The sequence below is a fragment of the Micrasema longulum genome, unplaced genomic scaffold, assembly GCF_059751315.1.
Source record: "Micrasema longulum isolate JH-2025_06_02 unplaced genomic scaffold, ASM5975131v1 h1tg000276l, whole genome shotgun sequence".
NCBI lineage: Eukaryota > Metazoa > Arthropoda > Insecta > Trichoptera > Brachycentridae > Micrasema > Micrasema longulum.
Window position 1 is genome coordinate 405927 of NW_028277480.1, and position 23095 is coordinate 429021.

The following is a 23095-nucleotide window of genomic DNA, read 5'->3' on the forward strand; positions in this document are numbered from 1 at the left end:
TTTAACGGAATATTATTGAATATTAGTATATAACTACTTACCGACTTTTATATGTCTACTGGTTTCGAGACGTACCCGTCTCTTCGTCAGGACGCCAATTAAACCAACATGCCAAACCCGCTATACACCTTTACCATAATCGTTTCACAAATATATATAACCAACATGCCATGCATTTTAATAAGCAACCCTTATATGCACCTCTTTTTTCAAATGTTTCTCCCACAACATAAAATATTTTCATAACCTAATCAGTGCATGTAAGGGTTGCTTATTAAAATGCGTGGCATTTTGGTTTTATATTTTTGTGCAACAACTATAGTGAAGGCGTATTGTGGGTTTTGCATGTTGGTTTAATTAGTGTCCCGACGAAGAGACGGGTACGTCTCGAAACCGGTAGACATAGAAAAGCCGGCAAGTTGTTATATAAAAATATTCAATACATTTAGTGAATTAACTTTTGTTTTGTTTTCAAATTTTGTTTTTGCACTAATCTAGTCTTTTGTCATCATTGACAGATTACAACAGAGATAAGAAATTTTAAAGAAGGCAATATAGAAGTCCAGGCATCTACAGGGCTCATGACTTGTCATTACATAAGCCCTGTAGATGCCTGGACTTTTATAATGCCTTCTCTAAAAGTTGTTCATCTCTGTTGTTATCTGTTAATATAAGCAGCTCCCCAGGGATTTGAATCCAGTCCTTGTCTTAAAAAATTTGGACAAACTCAAAATATTGTCTTGTCATTATTGTAAAAGGGGGTTTATTTTTTGAAATTGACTTAGTTAAAAAAAACTAAATGTTCAATTTATGTTAATCCTGATGGGAATCAAACTCGAGATCTTATACATGTTAACACTACACTTTTTAGATGTTTAAATTTCGTATTGATTTTAAATTTGTTACAAACGTTAGTAATAATTTTTAATAATAATTTTACGAAACAACGTTCACGAAGTGTTGCATAATTATTATTTTCTAACCCAAGGCGCTTAGTGATGAACTAAAAATAGCGGAATTGTAAAATGCAAACTCATATTGACGTTAAACTGCTCTAAGAAATAAATACATTTCGTCATTTAGCTAACAACACTGCGTAAGTCATTTTTGTCCTTTTTAAAGGACGAGAAAAAAACGCTTATTTAATTAAAATCTGAACTAAATTACGCCTTTTAATTTATTGATATAAAACCTTCATCCATAAACTGTTGCCTATTAAAAATTTAAGTCTAATTTTCCCCTTTAATTCAATAAAATAAGCTGTTTTTTCCTACAAAAACGTAGAACTAATATTAACTCCATATATATGTTCGGCATACTAAATGGTATAATCGATGTTCCATCATTACTGGGACAAGTAAAATTCAATATTCCGACTCGTAGATTGAGAAACAATGAAGTACTGTTCATCGATCAGCATAGAACAAACTATGGCCTAAATTCTCCAATGACCCGCCTTTGTCGTATTGTTAACTCGAGACAAGATCTGGACTTTTTTGGTTTAAGTTTACAACGATTTAAACGAGCACTAAATAAATAGTCCAGATCTTGTCTCGATGTCCCTTATGTTTGTCAATGCTTCTTTCTTTTTTTAAATGTTTTAAACTATTCTTTTATTGTAATATTTAAACTTTATAAATTGTATACATGGACAATGTCCGTTAATAAATAAATAAATAAACTTATAAACAAAAGTCAGAGTATTGAAAAGAATTCTCTTTTTAATGTTCAGGATATTTAATTTCTCAAACATAAATTTAATCCTTGTATATGGACCACACCTTATTACAACTCTCATTGTCCTGTCCTGTGAATTTTTTTTTTTTTTAATTCTTTATCGCTTCCAAGAAACAGGACCGTAGAGCAAATTAGTTTCTTTTTTCGCATTTTTTAAAATGATGTTTTCAATATGAGGCCCAAAGTTTAGTTTATTATTAAAAGTTATATCTAAATACTTAATTTATCAACTTGTTTAACTAGTTCATTACTTATTTTAAAAATTTGTCTACCTTTTCCAGAACCTTCGATAATCATGAATTTACTTTTTAAATCGTTTAATTTAAGTCTATTTACATTTCACCAGTCAGAAATGCTGTTAAATTCTATCTGTATTACATTCACATAGTCTGACAGACTAATTCCCGTTTACATTTTTACATAGGTACATCAAATATGGACACTATGAAGTGTGCGGCAGATGGCATAATCACCCAGAAAACCTAATTTAAAATTAATTTATTGATTGTTAATTAATTAAGAATTATTAATTTTGTCCTCAGGTCACTATGGCTGGAGATTACATCTTGGCTGTGGCATCAATGATGATCGCTCGACTACGCAACGATGACGTCACACTTATTCTCAGCCAGGTCAGTTATTTGACTCTATATTATAAAGTTATCATTAACATTTTAATCTTCTTGTTTCTAAAAATATTCGTCCGGAATCTGGATTTACTACAGTTAGTTAATCTGACGTAATAATAACTATACTGTTTTTATAAAAAAAAATATTAATCAATATATTTCCATAAATGGTACATGTTTTTTTTTCTATTACAAATATACTTTTATACATCTGGTAAATGTTATAACTGTAACTCTCTAAAAAAAGAGACTAACTCTTGTGCTTGGAGAGTGACTTACACTGTTATAGTTATTTATTTATTAGAATTTATATAAATATGAATATACGAGTACATAAGAAAAAAAAACTTGTAGGATATAAAAAGGAAAACAGAAAATGATAATACTCGTACCTTAATACTAATTAAAATAAAATGCAGTTTTATTTATATTTAATAGAACAGTTTTATTCATATTATACAGGTGTTCATTAAACCCTGTCACATCCGAAACCACGATGATCAGTATGAGCAAGAAAACATATTGGCACATTAAAATAAATTTTTAGAACGAATAAAATTTAAAAAAAAAATATATCAACAAAAGCAAATGGTTGCTTATCTCTGCAGGGGTGAAACGAGGAGGGGTAGGGGGGTGTCTAATACACCGCCGACTGCGTGGCTACGCCCCTCTCGCTTCTTCCCTGCAGAAGTAGGCAACCATATGTTTTAAATATTTTATTTAAAAAAAATCTTTGTTCTAAATATTTTTTAAATATGCTAATATGTCTTCTTGCCCATACATGTGACGGGGTTGAAAGAACATCCTGTATATAAGTTTTAATAGTTTTTAGTTAATTGGGGAGATAATTGTAATTTTTGATACCTTTGAAGACAAAGCTATTTTGACCATGACTTGTGTGGAATTTTGGGATTATAATATTATTTTGGTATCTGAGTGACTTAAAAATATCTGTTTTACTTTTCTGTTTCAAAAATATAAATTATGTTTCCTATTTAATCCTATTAATTGCTTAATTAAATAGGGGTCATTGCTTATCTATTTCATTACTACGCTTGTACAGGTTTAGTTTTTACTTATTCATTCAAGTCACTTTAAAATATATATATTTTCCAAAATAGTATCTTAAAACTAGCATTTTTTGTTCCCGCAAAGCCCCGGGGCTTATCTGTGAGTATCGTAATTAAACAAACTAAAAAAATTGTTTATTTTTATATTTATGAGCGATGGTTTCTTGAGAAATTTATATCAATTTGATCCAAAAGAAAGCATTTGAAATATTCTGACATCAGCTGTTAATTTTCTCTATTACCTATCTTAGCGGCTTTTTTAAAAAAGGCATACAATTATGGCATCTGTGTATTGAAATAATTACATTATTGATAGACGCAATTGTGATGAACAATTTAGTGTTTTATTAAAACAATTTAATAATAGCGAAAAATTCGACATTGACTTCTCATATTTGATATTAAAAAGTTTTTAAAACGGCTTTATATTCCAGGTTTGAAAAAAACCAAAATGTATACATATAACTAACCTTAGTAACAAAAGATATACTTTTGTACTATTTATTGTGACGTAAAAAAAAAAAATTAAAATTAAACCGTAAAGTTTACGAAAGTCAGATGCGTCCAATGGAATATATACGTATATTTAATTTTTTGCGTAGCGCCTGGTACTCCGCAATATTGTTTACTTCTGCGCTGTACTTATTGCGAGTATTTTTCTAAAATTTAATGTTGAAAATGATGAAAATGATCAATTACTAGTTTTCTTTATTACATACTTATAATTATTATTGAAAAAAGTAGTTTGTTGTTTACATGACTGTTTTCTTCTTCAATCAGACATTAACTCTTTTAACCAATGGTGTAATGGTGTTTTCAGTCTACACTCACTTAGAAGGTTGCAAAAATTCTTACCCATTAATACTAAATGCACCCTTACAAGCATTACTACTACCCATTCTAGATTACGCTAATGTTTCCATGGCTGATTTAAGCTGTGAGCAATTTGATAAACCTGAACGACTTCAGAATACATGCATAAGGTACATTTTTGGTCTTAGGAAATATGACCACATTTCTGATTATCGTAGGCAACTGAAATGGCTCAAAATTAGACAGCGGAGAGACTATCACTCCCTTTTACTTCTGTTCAATGTACTTTATAGTCCAAACGCTCCTATATACCTGCGTGAAATTTCAACGCTTATCAGTTCATGGTTTACCTCTTCGTTCTAATTCTCAAGGCACTCTCTTAATACCCATCCACAATTCCTCTTTCTTCTCTAATTCATACAGTGTACGGCTCGACTGTGGAATTATCTCCCATTCACCATTCACCACCATAATACAGTTAATAAATCACTGAAATTACTTGGCTTCATTAACATGTCCGTACAATCAAAACTCTTGCTCAACTGTTCGCCCTTTTCTAGAATATACCTCCGTGGTCTGGTCTCCATTCTATGTGAATCGCATAAATCACATTGAATCAGTCCAGCATCGCTTGCTTCGAAAAGTAACGTGGATGCTTGGACTAGAGATAGGTAATTATTCTTATGCTGAAATAGAGTCAATGTTAAATATTTCTAGTCTACAAAAACGTAGAACTAAAATTGATTCCATATATATGTTCGGCATACTAAATGGTATAATCGATGTTTCATCATTACTGGGACAAGTAAAATTCCATATTCCGACTCAGAGGTTGAGAAACAATGAAGTACTGTTAATCAATCAGCATAGAACAAACTATGGCCTTAATTCTCCAATGACCCGCCTTTGTCGTATTTTTATCTCAAGACAAGATCTGGACTTTTTTGGTTTAAGTTTACAACGGTTTAAACGAGCACTAAATAAACAGTCCAGATTTTGTCTTGATGTTCCTTATGTTTGTCAATGCTTCTTTTCTTTTTTATAAAATGTATTAAGTATTCTTTTATTGTATTATTAAAACCCTATAAATTGTATAAATGGACAATGTCCGTTGGTAAATAAATAAATACTATAAAAGGTAACTTGTAAAATGTCAGTAATTCACTTCTGTGTGACTGCACTTCCTTTCATTTATAGTTTCCCACATTTTTTTTTCATAATCAATTTAAAGCCTCTCATTTATTTTTTTTTTTAAATATACCACGTTTTACATGAAACTTTTTTTAAAAATATGAATACCTCACTGGGCACAACCCGTGTCGAGGCGTTCATTTACATGATTTAATATATTATACTTATAGGGTCTAAAAATATATATATAAAATACATTCAAAATATTACATATGCATATTTAAATCCACACAGATATATATACAAATATAATCGTAGAGAAAAAAAAAATAAGAAAAAATATGAGAAGAAAAAGAAAACAACATTATATTATTAGTACAGCTCACACATTTAACTACTGTGCAGACATTAGGCCAAGTAACAAGCCACTGTCAGCTCCCGGTGGCCCAACATCCACTCGTTTGACCTAGGAGCTTTAAGAAAATATCGACTGATAGAATTATTTAAATTCTTTATATAGTAATGATACTAAGTTTTTCTGAATTTAAGTACCATTCATCTTATATTTATATAAATATATTTATGTAATATATTTATATAATAAATAAAATATGGATTTACAGCAATAATTTTTACTCACAAACATAAATAAAGAAAAGTTATTTCGCTGTTTTTTCTTGTGGACAACTCTTTTGTTTTTTTAGAATTCTTGTGTAATTCAACAGACCTTAAAGTAAGATTTACGTGTATGAGTTTGGGTTATTTTTTTTATATCTCTCACAACTGCTATCATACCAGTAAACCAAAATCATGCAAACCGCTGTGTTATATTTTCTTGGCCAGTAATATTATCACTTATACCCGTATGCAGAGACAAAACTTCACGTTGTCTTCACGTTTGGGTTATTCTCTGCATATGAGATTAGAATGTACTTTCCTCACCTTAAGTTTTGTCTCTGCATACGGGTATTAGGCTTTATGTTTTTTAATTTCTTTTCCTAAAATTTGTGTTGATATACATTTTGTGTACACGTATGCGGGTGTACATTCCATACCGCCATGTAAGCGACGCCTTCTTGTCTAAGTACATAGTTTATCATAAAAATATTAAACCTTTAGAGTCTCCATTATTATCAATATATGTTTGACTTGTGATTCGCATAAATTGAAGCGGTTACCCAAATGTATATTGTGTTGATTTGATTTAAGTACCTATGTCTCTTTCTACATGTATATTGTTTATTATATTTTATTTTCTCATTTCAGATTTTGACAGATCTGGTGCAAGGAGAGTTCATGCAACTCGGCAGTAAAGAAACAGAGAACGAGCGGTTTGCTCACTACCTCACAAAGACTTACCGCAAGACAGCGTCTCTCATCGCCAATTCCCTTAAAGGCGTAAGTATATCAATTATGTTAAATTTATAATATATTGCCTGGGTTACCACATTACAAAGAGCTCCATCAGGCAGTTTTTATAATTTAGCAACAACCAATTTTTCTTTGTGTGTGAGCTCTGCCAAGGAGACTTATGTCCTCAGATGCTGTGAGCAGTATGTGGTAGGAAAACTGAATTTTAAACAATTTTACAGGTATTTCTAAATCAGTTTATATCCCATTGCTTCTCCATATGACGTCTACAAATTCAATCCGGGCTCTTTTATCTCCAGCCACCTCCTATATGTTATTCCAAGTCAATTCCACATACGCTGGCCTGAACATGAATCGTCAACAAATTGTCAGTAGTGGCCATCTAGACAAGGCTTGTGAACCTGATGCCTTGTAAAATATGAAAGCGTAGTTAAAACTTCCAGGAATAGGCACAGAATATTGTTTAACTAAGCTTAATAGCTGTTATCAGGAGTTGCTATATTAGTTGCCCAATTTAGCATTAATATATCGTTTATATAAAATTACTTTAACATTAACCTACTGCCTATTTTTTATTATGGTAAAAACAATAAACTGTTAATTCTGTATTGTTTAGGTTGCATTATTATCTGGAGCTGATGAGCAGCTCTCAGAGTTGGCCTTCCAGTACGGTCGTACCCTCGGTCTCGCCTTTCAACTGGTAGATGATCTGTTGGACTTCGTGTCATCATCAGCTGCCATGGGAAAACCAACTGCAGCCGACCTTAAGCTCGGCCTTGCAACAGCACCAGTGTTATTTGCCTGTGAAAAGGTATGGGATCTAAAATCAAATGTATTAATTTCTCTCATTCTGATTTTATTAAATAAAAATTATAACGACATACTGTGTTACTTAATAAAAATGTTTATGCATGTTTGGTAAATATTAAAGATGAGATCATTATTGAATATTGTGTGATAGAATGATCAATTTAATTCAACGTTAGTGATAGACCCTTTACAGGTTTTGTAATGTAAATCTTATATTAGACTACTAGATGTTAATAATTGAAAAGACGAATATATTACTCTTGAGATAATGTTTTTCGCAATAATAATTCAGACACGTTTTTGTATGGTTGTTGACCATGATAATGTTATTTGGCATTTATCTTATTTATAATAATGACATTGATTTTGTCACTTGGCATTAGTTTATGATCTTATTCAAATAAATAAAAATGTCAATCCACCCAACCAGGGTCTCATCTTGAGATTCTGTAAACTAAATGTCACATTTTGCTAGAATTATGTTTATAAGAATATTCTTTTTAACTATGAAGACATCATGCATTGAAATTAATACATTTTTATCGTATTACTATGGTTTTACAGTACCCGGAGTTGAATCCGATGATCATGCGACGCTTCCAGGAGCCAGGTGACGTTGAGAAAGCATTCGAGCTGGTGCACAAATCCCAAGGTCTGGAGCAGACCAGACTTTTAGCTCGGAAACACTGCCAAGAAGCTGCCAGACTCGCATCAGAACTCACCGAGTCTCCTTACCAGAAAGGGCTCATCATCGTCAGTGACCTTGTGCTTAACCGCATCAAATAACCAATGCAGAATCAGCCTTATAGGGTTATTGAATCCAAAACTAGGTGACACTTTCAGGTTGCCACAATTCTGAACCTCGAGGGACTTCAATAAAATGTTTGGTAAATTTTAATACACTGCCTTATATGAATGTGATAATAATTCAAAAGTTTTATATTACATGATTTAGTATTCAATAATATAAAAATTGTTTTATCGAATACTAGTTCCCTATTTGGTTTAGATATAATGCAGCTTATCAGTAGATTAATTCTTAAATTATGGTGCTTTGGTGTTCCTTTATGTCCAAAATAAAAAGGTTTTTAGCACCGGATCAAGCGAGCTTTAAATTGTGGAAAGCTCTTCATTGTAATAATCAAATTATGCACATTGGTCTTAAGATCTTCATAATCCATCAGCAAATTTAAAGCTCAATTGCATAATAATAAAGTGGTTCAGAAAGAGATGCCTGTTTTTAAAATGAGTGAAAATTTTCTATCTTCCTTTTTGGATTCATGTTTCTTATACATATATAAGTTGAAGATTTCTTAGTCTGGATTATTCATGATATTGTTATAAGTGCATAATCAAAAGTGTCATTTGTTGTATGAATGTTGTATATTGGATGATCGGTTATAAATAGAGAAATGTAGTTTTTCACACCCTTATTCAAAAGCATGTATTTTGATATTTAAATGAAATGTCAAAACAAAAATGAAATTTTCTAATCAAGAATTAGGATAATTTAATTTTTCCATCCATGTTTTTAAATTATTTTTAACCAGTTTATATTTTTAGATATTATCGGTTCACCATCTTAGTAGAAGGAATGCTTTATTTAGAAATTGTGTATCATTTTGTGTTTAAGTTATACACTTTTGAATTGCATAGAAATTTTATTTTGTTAAAAATTTTGGTATTTTTTTGTAAAATAAAACATAATTGAATAAATTTGGTGTTTTGCTGTCAATTTACGAAAAGGATAGGGAATCTCCATTGATTGTAGATTCTTGTGAAGTAACACAAGTATTTGTAGTAAATGAGAAAAATATCTAGTTGCTAATTTATTCTACAACGCCATAATCTAAGTATGATAATTAAAACTATTGATTTATTTTCATATTTGGATGGTGGTGATGTTTTTTTAAAGTATATTTTTAAGTATTATGTATAAGTAGATAGAGATATTTAATTTGAAATAATTATAGGAGTTCATTCATTTAAATTTGTATGGATTTTATAATAAGTGTACATATGTAATCTTACCATGTATGTACTTTGTCATAAATTTTAGTTTGTGTGTATTTTGCTTATTCTTCGTTTTTAAGACTATGTATTGAGTCATCTGTTGAAATAGTTAACTGTTAGATAGTTTATTTTTATATACGTATCTATAGCTTACAATTTTATGAACAACACACCTTACTCGAATATTTTAATTTTCATGTCGATTCGAAGCCAAGAATTCTTCACATTCTCTTATTAACTTAATCTTTTCAGCTATAGGTAATTAATTCTTCGTTAATTACTAAATATAAAACAAATAATATTCTAGATATAAAAATATTCAAGGTATAGTGATTCTTATTTGCTCATTTTAATGTAAATACGTGTTCGGTAAGTAATGTGTAAATATTGATAATTTGTGTTAAGCCTTCAAATTCAAACTTCATCAATTATATTTATCGCAACTCATTTAGATATTCTGTTGTTTTTTATTTATTTATAATAAATACTCGCATTACTATACTCCTTTCATTGTTTGTACATTTATTTAACTATTTCATATTTAAAATATTTGTAGATTCAATTGTTTTTATGAATAAAAATAATTTGTACATCAATATGCCGATTCTTTAGGAGTATTATGTATAATATAATATATATAGGACCACTCGCTCCAGTGGTTTATCTGTAGTATGAACTTGCTAATATTGCAAGATCAAGTCTGCGGCTAATTTGCAGAAATTGATCCAAATATCTTAACCTCAGTTATAGTATTGTTGTAATGAAGTTACCGCATATTAAATACAAAACAACTGGTCGAATGAATGAGGAGTATATAAAATGCATTATGATACAATTTAAAATGAAAGATTAGCGTAAGTTTGCAAGATTCACAACAGCTTTTCCATTATTTCTTACTTATATCTGTCCAATAACCGAATTACTCGCATTGCTCTGTCGCACAAGTGGCTGATAGAACATTACATAATAAAATGGTTTTCATGTATAATAAAATCAGCCACTTTTGATTAAGTGGGATAGTAAGGTGAAATTATGAATGGTTAATGAATAGCGAATGACCAATTTTATGACCCATTGATTTTGTACCTGTTATTTTTAATAGTATAGCACAATTTTAAACTGTAATTTAAGTTTATTTTGCAACATAGTTAGCCATTAAATTGCAATCATAATATACATAATAGTTTGACATATTATATACATACCCGTATTTAAATTTAGGATTAAATTAAAACGTACTTTCGTTACAATTTGATATAAAATTCCAATCATCAGATGCCAGTGAATGCATAGAGCTGTGCGTTGTTTTATTAATGTTTGGATTAAAATTTCTGTTTTTATAGTGATGCTCACTTGTGTCATAAAGTGTCTTAATTTTTCAATGAATGTTTTCGTCATTCCACTTGAAAGCCGGTGGAACAAAGATTAATCTATAAATATTAACCATATTGTGTAATCAATGTATTATTGTGTATACTGGTATTATTAAATAATTGTTATGTGTACATAAACTAATTTCGGTTGGCCTTATGATGAAGTGTTTATATAGATTCACACAAGTACCTAAGCAGGCTCACGAGCATGCATTATAACACATAATTAACCAAGAAAATTGTGTAAATAACCACTTTATGAATAATGACGATACTGACATTGTTTATCAGATTTGAAAGACTCTGGATAATGTACGCACACGCTAAGTAAAAATAACATTAATTAATCAAATGTAAATAGTATTTTCAAATAATGGATAGTAAATAACGTCTTTGTAGCATGAAATAACTTATTGTTGCACATAAAAGGGTATCTTTTTAAGTATTTTTTTTAATCCAGTGCGACCCTTAATATATATCATATTCATATCCACGGTAAAACGCCTAAGTTATAGATGCACCACTATAGCTGAAATTCAGTTAAACTGCATACAGTAAAACTCCAATCATCCTAATTAAACGATGCCAGACGTTATCCGGATATGCAGAAATCGAGGCAATTGGATTAACAATTAAATTGAGGCAATGTTTTCAAAGAAAAAGCAAAATTTAATCTAAGGCTACTTTTTTATTGCTTTTGATATAATACTGCGAATCGAAGTCATAATTAAAACTAACTTAGGAATGTCCAGCAGAGTTAATTGCTTTGATGAACATTGTTATTATAACATCTTTATTTTTCATTTCCCTATAACGATACGGATATTTTGCTATCTGGATGATTGGAGTTCGGATAAACGGAGTTCTACTGTACCTTTTTTTATTTTAGAATTACAATCAGCCTCATATGAGCCGGACACTCATGGATATTGGATGTAGATTTTGGCCTTTGAATCATAAATCTTCTTATACGCCATTCATAAAATCAAATACATTTATATACCACACAAAATTAGACTCATTTTTACGAATTATTATTTTGGTTTACTTTAAGATCTGTTTTTGGTATGTATCCCACATAATCCTGATAATTTTTCATAACACCTTTCTTACCTACATTGATTCCAAATTATTATTTTTTTTAAATTTATACTCAGTTATGCAATTTAAATGGTAATATTGGTTGGGTCACTTAAAAAAAGCAGATAATGTGCCAATACACGCAATCATGCACAAATTGACAATATTCGATTTATTGTTTTAATTAAAATATTAGGTGTTAGCATGAGTTGTGCCCGTTTTTTTTTCAAATTTAAAAATGAGCATCAAAGTAAAACAAAATGGTAAAGGTTATACCTACGTCATTCGCAAGACAATTTTCTACTCTAAAAGACATTGTGTTTGCTTTTATGTTGCATATATTATTTTATTTGATTACAAGCCTTCAAAATGGAACTTCAAGTAGATAAAAGTGAGCATTATTGACACCTCTTTCTGTTCACTTTTAATTGAGGGAATAAATGAGAATTTCAACTAATTTTTTGCAATTTGTCCTCTTGTACTCTTCATTTGGAAAAAACGAATACAATTTATGTTAACTGTAATGGTTTTGCGGTTAAGTGGGTTTTATTATTTTTCTTTTTTATTTTTTCTGTTCATGTTTGTATCTTCTTAAATAAAAATAAATTTAAAAATTTAAAAAAAATACTTATACTTAAGGTAAAAGTTTTATAAGGAAACTATTATTTCGGTTTTCGAGAAAGGCGTATTTAATACTGACCCTCATAGTTTTTCATTATTTTGCATCAAATTAGTCAATAATGTATTCTCCTTTATTCCCTCGGTTGAACGCGAACAGAAGGGTTGTCAAAAATGCTCACATTCGTCTACTTGACATTCCATTTTCAAGGCTTTTAATCAAATAAAATAATATATGTAACATAAAAGCAAACAATATTTTGTTAAGAAGAAAAGTTTGTTTCGAATGACATATTCGAAACAAATGACCTTTACCATTTTGTTTTCCTTGTAGAAACACAAATTATTTTAACACCCAATGGTTCTTTTCTCATCATCTCTGAACTTGTTATTTGGAGATGTTTGAGTAATGAACTTAACGATTTAGCCTTTTTACCGTCGATATTTATAATTAACATATTACTTTATAATTTATAGGATCATTCGTTTCCCTTGTATAAAATTGTCATCAATGTTAGTCTAGAAAATGTTTGTAAAATAAAATATTATATAAAAGAGATATTGATTGAACCGAGAGTTTTGTTCGGGCCAAGAACCTATTATCTTGTAATCGGTTGTGGGTTTTAATTCTCGTTAATCTATATTTACAGCGTTACGTTTGAAGCTGAATGATTCGGACAGCTTTTTAAAAGAATTGTGAACATTTTATAAATATTGTTGATGGACTTAAATAATATTATTTCTTTTTAATAAAATTATCCAAACAAGTTTGTTTTTTTTTTACATTCTTATTCCTCGCCCACTACTCCTTATGTGTATTATTTAATGTGATGTTTAATAAAAATAATAATTAATCTTTACGTTTTACTTGTAATATTGAGCAGTAAAGTTCACAATAAAGTCCTGGTGCCAACCATTATTTACGGAAGTGATCTATGGAATTGGAAAAAAGAGAATGAAAGTAGTCTGATTGTTATCAATATGCGATGTTTCACGCAAATGTGTGGTAAAACTATGCGCAATAAGTGTGCAAAATTTTAGAGCTGTGTATTATGTAAGCGATTTTGACAAAATAAGGAAAGAAGTTCTGCATTGGTTTGGGCATGTAGAGCGAATGGACGACGAAAAAACGGCTAAAAGTATTTACGATATGGATGTTAATGGATGCATAAAAATGAGGAAGACCGATGAAGACATTGCATAACCAAACTTCAACAAATTTTTAAAGATGGACAAGTCGAAATTCGGAATAATCATTGTGAGTTCATGAGAAGGTATATGAATGTGGAGGAAGAGAAGTCCGAATGTAATGATAAATTATAGATAATATGGAAGTCTAGTGGTTTTTAATTTATTTATTAATAGACTGTGGCGGGCAACATCAACAGACGTGAGGTTGGCAGGTCCGAACCCTTGCCGGGACAAAGCACGGTTCGGACCAGCCAACTGTGCATCGAAAATAATATTCCATGTAGAAAAAAAAATTGTCCAAATAAAAAAAGAAAAACAAAAAAAAATCAGTTTAAAAAAACACGTTCCAAAAGCCAAATTTTCAGCATAAGTCTTTCTCTTGAGCCTGATAAGTTTTTTTGTTTTTATATATTTAATGGGAGCATTTTATACATTTTTGGTATATTGTACTCTAGTGTTCTTTTCCCGTATTTATTATTGAATTTAGGGATAGCTAGTCCATCTACACTAGTGAACCGAGTATAATATACATGCTCCAATTTATTTCTATATTCAGATAGAGATGTATGCTGAGAAATCAGCTTCGACCATAATAAAGCTCTAACGGATAAAATATAGGTTTATACAAAAAGGATATTGGAATGTCGTGTCGCTAACGGTACAATTTTTTAAAATTAATAATTTGTTTATTGAATTTTGTAAGTTTTGAACAAGGTTTTTATGTTTGCATTGCTGGAAAAAACCAATGAAAAATTATCATTCAAAATTCATAAGGCATTTAAAATATGCCTATTGCCTTTTGTCCAAGTGAATGAAAAATACAATTCGATGCATGAAATAGAACCTGTTTTCGTCTTGGTGGCTGTTCTCTGGTAAAAATCCAGAAAAAGATGACGATGATAGTGTGGCCATGTATTAAGTTATTATATACAAAATATTCTGACTCGTTCTTGACTTCTTGTGTCTGCCTTAAATATTTTAAGAATGGAAAACGATTCCTATTTTTAATATAAATCATTATTGTTTACATTAATTTAATTGAATATTTTTATGATGAATTAGCTGTTGACAAACTTTACTAAAATTCAAACATCAACAAAATTATTTTGTGTAGTAAAACATAGGTGGCGTGGAAAAATGATCAGAACTTTATCAAACTATTCATAGATGGCCAACTCAGAACGAAAATATTAGATATTGTTTAATAGTTTATTTAAAACACTACTGACTAAAACCAATATATTTTTATTTTAATCAATTCGATTATTTTTTATTTGTTTACACTCAAACAATAAATTGTCTACTCTGTGGCCTGGCCTCCTTGCGGATGAGGAATATGGTTCTCTGTGTGAAATAGAACCAGAACCCTGGACGAGTGTTTTCGACTCTATGGCTACTTTCGGGAAAAAAATCCCAAATAAGGAAATCGGGTGGAGATAAATCCCCCTCGTTCTGAAGTGATTAGGGTGTTTGCCTAACATTTTTGAGGTCCTGAGTTCGATTCCTGGCAAGACTCTCCGTCTCCGCGTATTTTCCCCTGGTTTATAGCGCTAAACCAATGTTTTTTTTTTTTTACATATTATAGATATTTACCATTGGTGTTTCCTTATTTAGATACGCTTTTAGAAGCGTCTAGTTTTTTCTGTCGTCTTCGGACGCACGGTATACAAAAAAGATAACTTTTCTTTTTAGTTCGTGCGTTCGCAAAACGTACCGAAAAAATCATTTTGATCTTTCTGAACCGGGTAGTGGTCCCATGTCACAGACTCACGGAACAGAGTTCCAAGGTTCACACCCCGTTCTACCACAACTTGGTTCCCATTTTCTAATACTCTTTGAAATGGCCCCCCAAAGTTGAAATATTTGGGTAAATCATTAAAACGCAAATATTTTTATTTTTAAAACCATAAATAATTCAGTTCAGTTTCGAGGTGCGGAAAACGTGACAATGAAACGTCGATTCTGTCAATTTTAGTTAGGCGTAATCAGTCTGACGTGCGGTTGTCTTTTTTGCACAGTATCGGGGAGGCATCTGCAAGAGAGTGTCAGAAAAACAATGCTCAAATATCTTTTCCTTAAATTCTCGTCACCGCATATCATTTTACGGGAAACAAAAATAAAACTATGGTCAATCACAACACGTGTCTTATATTATTGAACTTAAATTTGGTGATTCTGAACAAGTTTGAGACATCCTCCATATGCAGAATGCGCATTGGGCACTGCTGCAATGGTTCTCACCTGTTCAGAATCCATGTCCGGGACTCTGCCATTTGCAAATGTCAGATAGATGAGGAAGATTTAAACCATATTTTTTTGGATGCCCCATAAATGATTGTTATCCTGATTTCCTATCCGACCTCTCTGATATTAATACCCCATTCCCTATTCATACTCTTACTCTCCTGTCCCCACCGGATAAACGTGTATTTAAAATCCTATGTAAATATCTAGTTGTAAATGGTGTAAAGCTGTAAATATGTTTTATTATTATATGTTTATATTATATTAAATACGAACATACTAACTTGTACATATTATATTACTAACACATGTGTATATATATAAAAAACAAAACTACTCGACACTGGCCAGAACACCCGAGTTGAGATGTGAAAGGCCATGAAAAGACGAAGAAGAAGACCTTAAATTTTGCGAGTTCTTAGGATAAGTAAGAAATTAAATCACATTAACGTATTTATATTATAAAGGCAATTATCTCAAAATGAATTCTGTACAAAGGTTCACCGAGAAGCCAATTAAATTAGCTCGGTGAGTCCTGCAAAAAGATAAAAAATCATGAAAATACGTATATGTATGTATTTAATTTAAATTATAATAATAAAGGATAATCCACAGTAGTCAAATGTGACTCAATGAAACGAAAGGTTCAGGAAGCTAGATTTTGAGACTACGATTTCCAAAACACCATCACCTTTGCACCGAATTAGATCATTTCTGCCTATAAATAACTTTTAGTGTAAAATAATTATTTTTTTATATAAAAACAATACATATTTAAATAGCGTATCAGGAATCACTGAAATATTTTGCATTAAAACAAAGTGTACTTCAGATTTCTATTTCACCTTAAAAAAAAAAATTATGATGAAAGTGGACATCGGTGATTTATTCGCGATTAATTAGCAGTTTACAATGGAGTCCAGGTCCCGACCCTGATGTATGCGAGCGAAGTATAGACTTGAAAAAAACAGGGATGAAACTACTGCAGGTAGGCTGAATGCTGTCGAAATGCGATATCTCAGGCGAATGTGTGGTAAAACTATGTACGATATATGCACTAATGTAGATATCCGTACATTATGTAAGGGTGAGATAAGCACTATCGACAAAATCAAGAAATGAGCTCTGCGTTGGGTTGGACATGTAGAGCGAATGGACAGCGAAAGAACGGCTAAGAATATTTACAATGCGAACATTGATGGATGCAAGAATAAGAGAAGACCGAGAAAGACATGGCGTGACCAAATCCAACAATTACTTGGAGATGGACATGTCAAAAGTCGGAATAATCGGCGGGCGTGCATGAGAATATGTATGAATGTAGAGGAAGCGAGATCTGTAAGCAAAGATAGAGTAATGTGGCGTTCTATCCTCTCTGCCTACCGTTACGTGGAAACGGCGTGATGGTTTGTTTTGATAATTTCTGCATTAACTTTTAGGTTAATTTTTAAAATATAAATCCTGTATAAATTTTGGCTTATTTTTTTTTGTTGTAAATCTTGTTTTTAAAATTCACATTTAAAAAAAAAAAGTATTAAGCCAAATATGTTAATATTATAATGTTTGTAAAAGGCAGATTTGCCGTTTATGTTAATAAAAATAAAAATAAAAAAAAACGGCGAAAAGTGTACTCTCGTGTTTTACCCTCTAAGGTACAAAATTATCTTTTAAAATTATTACAATTTTACGGATATTTTTATTTATATTATAATTTTGTGAAGCTATTGACATTTGAAAAGATTGACAAAAAAATATTTATTAGATTTAACCCAAATAAAAAAAAAATAACTTTGATGAATACCTTTACAATATAATAATGGAAATAACTATCCGCAATACATTGCGGAAATTAACTTGCGTCTAAAGATACCTACATAATATTTAAATTGACATCCTTAGTCTTGCCACAGTTTAGAAATTCCCTGACAATAAGGCTGTGACAGAAATGAGAATCGCCAGTTGAAACCCAAGTCGTGTCTAGACACCGCTAGCGGTATTTTTATATTATTACACAGCATGTTAATTTCTACCGCAAATTTAATTTTGCAATTGACCCAGCAACCTCATGAACTTATAGGGCATGATTTACAACAGCCATAGTCCATTTATTAAAATCTTAAATCTATTCACTTATTCATTTTTTTGTTATGAAATCAATCAGTATAGGTACATGATAAAATATTCAGCAACTTCAGAGCCAATTATTTTGATTATTTGTACTTGCATATTGTTTTCTTTATATATTCTTGTTCGTAAAGGCTTACTGTGAAGATCTATTGCGACGGGTCCCCGTGAATAGTAAATTTATAGAGCCTGGCTTTTTTATTTACTGTGTGGAAGGCGAGAGTTCTCATTTTGCTGAATCTCCCTCTCCAAGCCCAGATCTGTTAAATATCGGGCTATTAGGTAGGGGGCGAGCTCTTTAACATTCCCAGTGCCTCGATATGAACGCTATCTTCATCTGTATATATCGAGACAGTATACTTAACTTCTGTACTATCTGTATCTTACCTCGGTATGTTCTACCTACTTGTCATATCGACATCATATGATCGAAACAAGCCAATGGAATGACCGCAACAATTATTCCGCGTTCCTTACGTAATTTACCTTTGAAATGTTTAGCAGGAAATAGTTTAGCATCTATCAACGGTCCCATAGGACCAATACGACTCCAATCTTCTTCCTCCTCTGCGTCACTCTGTTCCTCGTCATGGCCTCTCTTTGCATTGTTAGATAGAATGCATTCGCACGCCTCATTGGTACACTGGACACCAACTTCACCACCTTTATCACTGGGTAAACCTTTTTTCATATGATGCGAATTAGAATCAATTGATTTACAATCTGGCCAGATGAAATCCCCACGGTAAGTTGTGACGAAATTCATCTTATGAATTTTTTAAAAAATAAGAAAAAAATATTATTGTTATGCTTTTACAATTAATTTAAAATAAATAGTTCTCATTTATATTTTAAATAGGCTTCTGTAATAAAAATTGCTCGAATCAAAGCGATTATAAACTCCTATAAATCCCAATTCAAGCAAACAATGCTTGCTTGAACATGAATTTTGCATGACTTTTGGAAATCACCTAGACGGTACACTTAATGATCGTCTGTATGTATCTACCGATCTGTACCGATCGACTACAAAGCCGACTCCTATAACGTCTCGATACATACACACGGAAAGATAGTAAAACAGATGGAAAAAATATAATAACTAAATTATTTTTTTAGAGTGGTAACTTTCTGACGCATACGAGTATAATGTGTCTGACGCCTATATACTCTTATTTGTTAATAGGACAGAACCTAGCGACATTATTTTCACATCTAGGAGTTCGTTTTATTAAAGTGACAGTTATGTCGGAATTTCATTCGACTTCAAAACTCACTTATTTCTTTCTCATATTTTTAATAGGCTTTTAAGAAAAAAAGTGCCAACCTCAAAACGATTACAAAATTTAATAAATCATAATTAAAGGAGAAATTGCTCGGGGGTTGGTAGTATATCTTTATAATCGCTAGAGGGAATTTATCTTCAACTATACCGTCAAGGTGAAGGTATGACGTCTTTATCTTCCCATCATAATCAAGGCCCTGGTCTATCCCCCGAGGATGAGGCTTCTTTTATAATGCAAAGCATCACATTTACATAAAATGTTTGGTGTTTCCTCATCTGCACTGGAGAACCTACATTTAGAAGTTTCGAAATGGTTCATTCTAGCAACTACTAAAATAATACATTTAAATGGAAAAAAATAGAAAGCACCACATTTAAAAAAAAAAATGAGATAGTAATGATACATGAACGAAATTGTAAAATTGATATTATATTATATAATCTATTATATCATTCTTTCAGTCAGAATCCTATCCGGGCCATTTGTCGTATCTGTTGTATACGAATAATGCAAAAGGTCCATTTTTTGTATGATTTCTTCCAGTATCTTCCCGTATTGACTTTTATCTGCTGATTCGGACGTTTGCTTACTTCGTATTTTGTTCCCTTTAAGACTAAATGTTAAAATTAAAAACACGAATCGAAAACTCTTTATTTGTTAAAATTATCTTACGATATGAATTGACCCTTTTTATTAATATACCCATGCGGGTGTCCCAGCGAGCATGTCTTTACATTACATTATTTTTTAATACAACTAATGTAGTACGTATTAAAAACTATTCCCAACAAAGAGTATATTCGAATCTCATATAAAAAAGGTAACTCAAATATAATGACATTGAAATGTACTTTTGTTTTTGCAATATAAGTGTTAATTTATTATTGGGTGACAAAATATATATGACTTAGTGACTTTTATTATTGGATTTTATTTTCATAGATAACATATATACCGCCATTTTTTCGCCAAGGAGATTAACAAAGTGATTTATAAATGTAAATTTTAAATTGAATTATGAATAACTGCCGATTTAATAACACCAAGAGGAATGATTCATTAAGCCAATTAAATTAGGCCCAAAGGGCCGAATTTACTAGCATGTAACAGTCACCAACAACTGACTGGTATTAGATTCTTTACTATTTAGTTTTAATCCCTTCACTAACCGATCTTTTTTCGTAGGTTTTTTTTGGTAAAAATAAATATTTGCGTTCTATTTACCCAAACCTTTAAATTTTTTGGCCATTTTCAACGAGTTGTAAACCCACCATAAAAAAATCGGAATCATGGTAGAATTTACATATTATGATACCGCGGAAGTTCAAACCTCGGACCTTTGATCTGTTAGTCGGTGACATTTTCCACGAGACCATAACCCGGTTCTTATAATGCGGATAATATACAGGATGTTCTTTAAACCCTGTCACATCCGAAACCACGATGATCAGTATGGGCAAGAAGACATATTAGCACTTAAAAAAATTATTTAGAACAAAAAAAAATTTTGAAAATAAAACATTAAAAAAACAAATGGTTGCTTACTTCTGCAGGGGAGAAGTGAGGGAAGCGCGGCGCAGTATCAGAATCCCCCCCTTCCCCCTTCTCGTTTCACCCCTGCAGAAGTAAGCAACCATTGGCTTTTTTTAAAATTTTATTTTTTAAAATTTTATTAGTTCTAAAAAAATATGTCATATATATGTCATGTAAAACTAAATGTCTTCTTGCTCATACTGATCATCGTTGTTTCGGATGTGACAGAGCTTAAATAACACCCTGTATATGTTTATTTTCTTTATTTTCGGTGGCATTATTTTGAGTGACAGATTCCTCTTCATTACATTTAGATTGCTCCGAACTAGATTGATTTCTGGTGCCCGAGATTCTAATCAGCCGAGGCCCGATTAAAATATTTTTTTCTTCTTGTTCCAGTTAATTATTGCTTTGCTTATACAAAGCATACAAAGCTTTCTTTCCCTAGTATGTATATATTGTAAAATAGTTATTTTTCACGTGTATGGGTCCGTTCCTTCATTAAGTTTTTTTCATTTTTATAACTTAGGTCTCAGAAAGTCAATGTGTCTTTCCGTAGCGGTTTAATTTTTTATTACTTCTTCTGGCTTTTCAAAAATTTGGCGATATTGTGCGCACATTTGTTTGCAGTTTAACCTCTCGGGGTCAAACAGATTATGGAGGACGTTACGAGAGATGAGTCCATCGCAAGGGCAGAAATCTTTTTTTTTTTGAATCTATGAAGATATTTTCGGAATGACCTGAAAGCATTTATGTCGTTTGTCCGCCCAAAAGTATCTAATATCTTGGCAACCTTTAAATTATTGAAAAACAATTTCGTTATGACTCCTAGGGACTTAGGGCCTAAACCTTTCAATAAAACCCTGAACTCTCATCCAGGGTTCTTGTTTTATTTCAGATATCCATTTCTTCATCCGCCCAAACTAAATGTTCAGTTCAGATCAGTTCAGTGCCGAAATTCGGCTTTTATTGTTGTAATAATACAATACGAGTGCAAAACAGTGGAAAGGGGTACAATCAAGTAAAATTAGGTGTCAATAATGTTTTGAGTATGTACGTTCGTTAAGTATTGTACGTTCCCCGTAGGCACCTTAGATCACCTAATACATTTTACCTTCCAATTTTTACAAACAATATGGCACATTTTAACCCTCTTGCAAGTATGTTAAGACTCTATAACAAAATGGAAAAAAAGTTAAAATTGACATTTATCATGATAGAGCAAATGGTTATAAAAAAAACATTACTATGTATCTTAGATCAAATGCCTAATCCTTATTTTGTGTATGTAAATTAATTTAAGTCTATTTTATTATATCTTATATGTTTTTAATTTCTCTTTTCTTTAAAAAAAAAAAAATCTTTCTTTATTTTTACCTTTCACTAAACTTAATCTTTACCATTACTTAAATTGAATTTACACTCTTATTTTATATAATTTATGAAAGATGTTGAAGTTCTATAATTAAGAATATATGTAAAGAACGTTAGTTATGCTCACATAAAAAATGTATTTATTTTATGTATTCTTGTTGAACTTCCAAATAAATTAATAAAAAAAATAAATTAATGTCCAAATGTTTGTAGACAGGCTGGATTTCCTCCCTAGCGAGTTATTAAGATCTAAATGTGTTGCAATAGACAGAGAAAATATGTTTGATACGGGAAAATGGAAGTCTAGGCATTTACAGGTTACGACTCACATGTTAAAGGTTTTAGCTCTTTAACTTCATAAAAGTCAACAGATGGAAGAGTTGAGTGGATGTATGTTTTGTGGATGAGTGCATTTGTAGGCAGAATTGTAAATGTTACACATTGTGTAAAGTGGCCACTCAAACTAGCCAATGACAGGTCACAAGCCCTTTACATGCCTAGACTTCCATATTTCATTCTCAAAAAAAAATATCTCTCTGTTGGAACAGATTTAGATAAAATTTGTTGTAATTTTTTTTATTTAAAATTAAATTACCCGTTCTGATATTTATTTATTTTTATACAATACAGCATATTCAGTTTTAGTTATGTAGAGATGATTTTAATATATAAATCTGTAAAAGATGAAACAATATTTA

The 23095-nt window shown here is 31.1% G+C and overlaps 1 protein-coding gene across 1 annotated transcript in view; it reads left to right on the plus strand.

The window, feature by feature from the left end:
- Positions 1-9375, plus strand: part of qless (decaprenyl diphosphate synthase subunit 1 qless) — a 242245-nt gene extending 232870 nt beyond the window's left edge. The window contains exons 5-8 of the mRNA XM_088224274.1: positions 2280-2369; positions 6647-6778; positions 7368-7562; positions 8126-9375. Of these exons, the coding sequence (XP_088080400.1) occupies positions 2280-2369; positions 6647-6778; positions 7368-7562; positions 8126-8347 (639 nt within the window). The 3' untranslated portion in view covers positions 8348-9375. The remainder of the gene's footprint in view (positions 1-2279; positions 2370-6646; positions 6779-7367; positions 7563-8125) is intronic.
- The last annotated feature ends 13720 nt before the right edge of the window (positions 9376-23095 follow it).